Below are 4,262 nucleotides of genomic sequence, written 5' to 3' on the forward strand. Positions count from 1 at the left end.
ACGATAACGGATTGGTACTACAAGTGTTAGCCAGCAGCACAACCGTACGTACTAGACGATTGTGCGCTGCGGAAGACGGCGATTGCCTTATCCATTTCCGTTCGGGTCATCCAGAACACATTCGCCGGCGGCCGGAGCGTCCTAGCCGTCCCCCTATAAATACCCCCTGGGAGAATGTCTGCTTCACAAAAAGCAAACAAGTTCTATATCCAGCTGACTAGCCACAAGTACTACGCACGTACAGTGTTAGCGCTACACACACGTACGGACATCCGAGTGTGCGCAGCACCAGAGCTATGGGGAGGCAGATCGCCGCCCTGTGCGGCCTTCTCGTGGTGCTGCTCGAGCTCACGTCCGGCGTCAATGCACAGACGGAGATCCTGTTTCAGGTGATGCACGAATGCACGGACGCCTCCACGTAAATTCACAGCTAGCTAGACCACTGATGTGTTCGATCGGTCTTGTGCATGCATGCAGGGGTTCAACTGGGACTCGTGGAACAAGCAAGGTGGCTGGTACAATATGCTCAAGGCCCAGGTCGGCGACATCGCCGGCGCCGGGGTCACACACGTCTGGCTGCCGCCACCTTCGCACTCCGTTTCATCTCAAGGCAAATCCACCATCTACACCTCTACGGGTCACGTGTGCTGTTGCTGCCTCAGTGCATGGCACGCCTCCTAACTCTGCAACGAACGTGCATGCAGGCTACATGCCGGGCCGGCTCTACGACCTGGACGCGTCCAAGTACGGCACGGCGGCGGAGCTCAGGTCGCTCATCGCCGCCTTCGGCGCCAAGGGCATCAAGTGCGTCGCGGACGTCGTCATCAACCACCGCTGCGCCGAGGACAAGGACGGCCGCGGCATCTACTGCATCTTCAAGGGCGGAGGACCCGAGGGCCTCCTGGACTGGGGTCCCGGCATGATCTGCAGCGACGACACCAAGTTCTCCGACGGCACGGGCAACCGTGACACCGGCGCCGACTTCGCCGCCGCGCCCGACATCGACCACCTCAACCCGCGCGTCCAGAAGGAGCTCTCCGACTGGCTCAACTGGCTCAAGTCCGACCTCGGCTTCCACGGCTGGCGCCTCGACTTCGCCAAGGGCTACTCGGCCGACGTCGCCAGGACGTACGTCCAGAACACGAGCCCCGGCTTCGTCGTCGCGGAGATATGGAACTCCCTCAGCTACGACGGCGACGGGAAGCCCGCCGTCAACCAGGACGCGGAGCGGCTGGAGCTGGTGAACTGGGCCAAGGCGGTCGGCGGCCCTGCCATGGCGTTCGACTTCACGACCAAGGGCATCCTGCAGTCGGCGGTGCAGGGCGAGCTGTGGAGGATGCGGGACAAGGAGGGCAACGCTCCCGGGATGATCGGCCTGTTGCCGGAGAAGGCGGTCACGTTCGTGGACAACCACGACACGGGCTCGTCGCAGAAGAAATGGCCGTTCCCGACCGACAAGGTCATGATGGGCTACGCCTACATCCTCACCCACCCTGGAGTTCCATGCATCGTACGTGCATGATCGAGCCATACCTTTTCTTATTGCATTTCTGGAATGGTCACGCATGATCAATGTCCAATACTCTTATATATTGTGCAGTTCTACGATCATGTCTTCGACTGGAACCTGAAGCAAGAGATCTACGCGCTGGCGGCGGTGAGGAACCGCAACGGGATCAACGCCGGGAGCAAGCTGCGCATCCTGGCGGCGGAGAGCGACATGTACGTGGCGGCGGTTGACGAGAAAGTTATCGTCAAGCTCGGACCGAGGTTCGACGCTGGCAGCGTCATCCCGTCCGACTTCCACGTCGTGGCTCACGGCAATAACTACTGCGTCTGGGAGAAGAGCGGCCTTAGGGTGCCGGCCGGGCGGCGCTAGCTAGCTAGACGTTAGCAACTTCGCACCGGCGGCCAGACCGTTGTACTCCTACAAGAAATGTTTGTTCCAGTTCGTAGACCACGCAATAAAGTTTGTACCCCTACCGCTCTCCTTCCAACTTTGCGGAAGGAGCGTGAGCTATCAAATATATTAATTTTACAAGTTTGATATTGGGAAACTCTTTCCTTCCACTTTAGCTACATTTCAGTCAGCTGAAATTTCACTTTTGGGTCAGTCGATTTTGGGGTCATTGGATTTTTCTTTAGAGAAAACTTTGTTTTTGCTACTCTAGTTTTTGCCAACTTTGCTTATGCCACTCTAGAATTTGACATTTCACTTTTGCCACTCTTAGCTTTTGACAATATATCACTTTTGCCATTCCGTGGCAAAAACAAATAATTTAGAGTGGCAATTGTGATACATGTCAAAAGCTAAGAGTGGCAAAAGTAAAATAAAAAATTATCGTTTTTGCCACGGAATGGCATTTGTGATGTATTGTCAAAAGCTAAGAGTGGCAAAAGTGAGATGTTAAATTCTACAGTGGCATAATCAAAGTTGGCAAAAACTAGAGTGGCAAAAACAAAGTTTTCCCTTTTCTTTAAGATTCGTGCTATGTTCTTTCCCCTGACCTGTGTTGTTTGTTGTGTGGGCTTTTTTTTTGACTGACCCCTTAATTCGGCCAGTTGACTTTCTTCTGGGCCGAAGCCCGTTAATAGTGTGATCCATCTCTGACTCTCTTCTTTCGTTTTTAATATTTTTTTGTTTTTATGTACTTTTGTTTTTGTTTTTCTGTTTCTCTTTGTTAGTTGGTTTGATTTTTATTTTGTGGATATTTTTTGGGATGTTGGGTGAGTGTAATGTACACACATAAATAATTTGCAATATGTGCACAAATTACACTACTATATGATTATTGTTTGCGTACTAAAAAAGTGTAATGTAAGAGCGTAGTTGTTTGCAAGTTTTGCGAACTTTTTTTCTTAATTTTTCAATGAGTTATAATAATGCTACTAATTCATTCTTTCTTATTTAATTAACTAATTGTTTTTTTCTCTTTAAAGGGTAATACTAATGACACTAAATAATTATTCCTTAGAAAAACTTACTATTTTGATTTTTGTTTTAGTTTCTATTTTATTTTATTTCTTCTTCTTAAAGGGTAATACCAATGTTAATAATTCGTTCTTCCATGGAATGCCTCATTATTTTGATTGTGTTCTAGTTTTTATTTCATTTTATTTTTCCTTAAAGAGTAATATGTAGGCTACTAATTCATTCTTTCTTGAAAACTCTGGTATTTCAGTTTTTTAGTATTATTTTATTTCCTTTATTCTTTGGTGATAATACCAATGCTGCATTTCTTATCAGGAAATTTCCTTTTCTGAAAATTACACTATTATATTCTTATTCCTGCATATTATAAAAATGTGCAACTTCTGTGCAAATTGTTTGCCAAATATTTCATTATTTGTTTTATTATTTCCATGTCCATTCATCTTAACGGGAAACCAATGACACTAATTCATTGTTTCTTAGAAAACTTCAATATTTTAATTTTCTTTAAGTTTTTATTTTATTTTCTTTATTCTTTAAGGTTAATACCAATACCTCTAATTCATTCCTACCTAGGATTTTTTTTGTGAAATTTCACTATTTGTGCTTATCCTTGCACATTTTAAAAAGCACAATTTCTATTCAAATGGTGTGCAAATTTTGTCATTATTGTCTTTTTTTACTTCTTTTTCTTCTTAAACTGTAATACTTATACCACTAATTCATTATTTTGATCCGGAGAAGTAGAGACACCATGGATCAAATGCCAATGCTGCAAATTCATTCTTTCTTTAGAAAATTTTCTTTTTGCGAAAAAATTCACTATTATGTGTTTATTCTTGCATATTATAACAAAGCGCAATTTATGTGCAGTTTCTGTGCAATTTTGGTCATTATTTTGATTTAGTTTTTTATATCATTTTCTTTCCTATTTAAGGGTGTTTTTGCTTCACTTTTTTATTTATGTTTTATGTTTCTATGGGGTTTTCCTTTTCCCTTTTTCTTTCCTTTATTGGTTTTTTTGCGGGGTTTTGGCCGAGTGTAATGATATACAAACAAATAATATATAATATGTGCCAGAATTTCATGATTATATGGATATTTTTGCATATTACGATAAATTGTAATTTTGGTGCAAAGTTGTGCGCAAGTTTTTTTAGTTGTTTTTCTTCTTAAAAAATACATTATTTCAGTTACACTATGTGGGAATTATAGCAGAATGCAAAAAATGCACTATACTTTGCTTATTCTTTGCATATTTCAAAAAGTGTAATATCAGTGCAAATTATGTGCAAGTTTTGAAAGTTTTTTCCTTTTTCATCTTCTTCTT

General features: G+C 43.7%; 1 protein-coding gene across 1 annotated transcript; it reads left to right on the forward strand.

The window, feature by feature from the left end:
* The first annotated feature begins 201 nt into the window (after positions 1-201).
* Positions 202-2,037, forward strand: LOC125509554 (alpha-amylase isozyme 3A-like). The gene is made up of 4 exons (XM_048674543.2): positions 202-389; positions 478-610; positions 705-1,510; positions 1,601-2,037. The coding sequence occupies exons 1-4, from the start codon at positions 297-299 to the stop codon at positions 1,877-1,879; spliced, it is 1,311 nt and encodes a 436-aa protein (XP_048530500.1). The 5' UTR covers positions 202-296; the 3' UTR covers positions 1,880-2,037.
* The last annotated feature ends 2,225 nt before the right edge of the window (positions 2,038-4,262 follow it).

This window comes from Triticum urartu, chromosome 5A, assembly GCF_056163025.1.
Source record: "Triticum urartu cultivar PI428250 chromosome 5A, HENAU_Tu73, whole genome shotgun sequence".
NCBI classification, from domain to species: domain Eukaryota; kingdom Viridiplantae; phylum Streptophyta; class Magnoliopsida; order Poales; family Poaceae; genus Triticum; species Triticum urartu.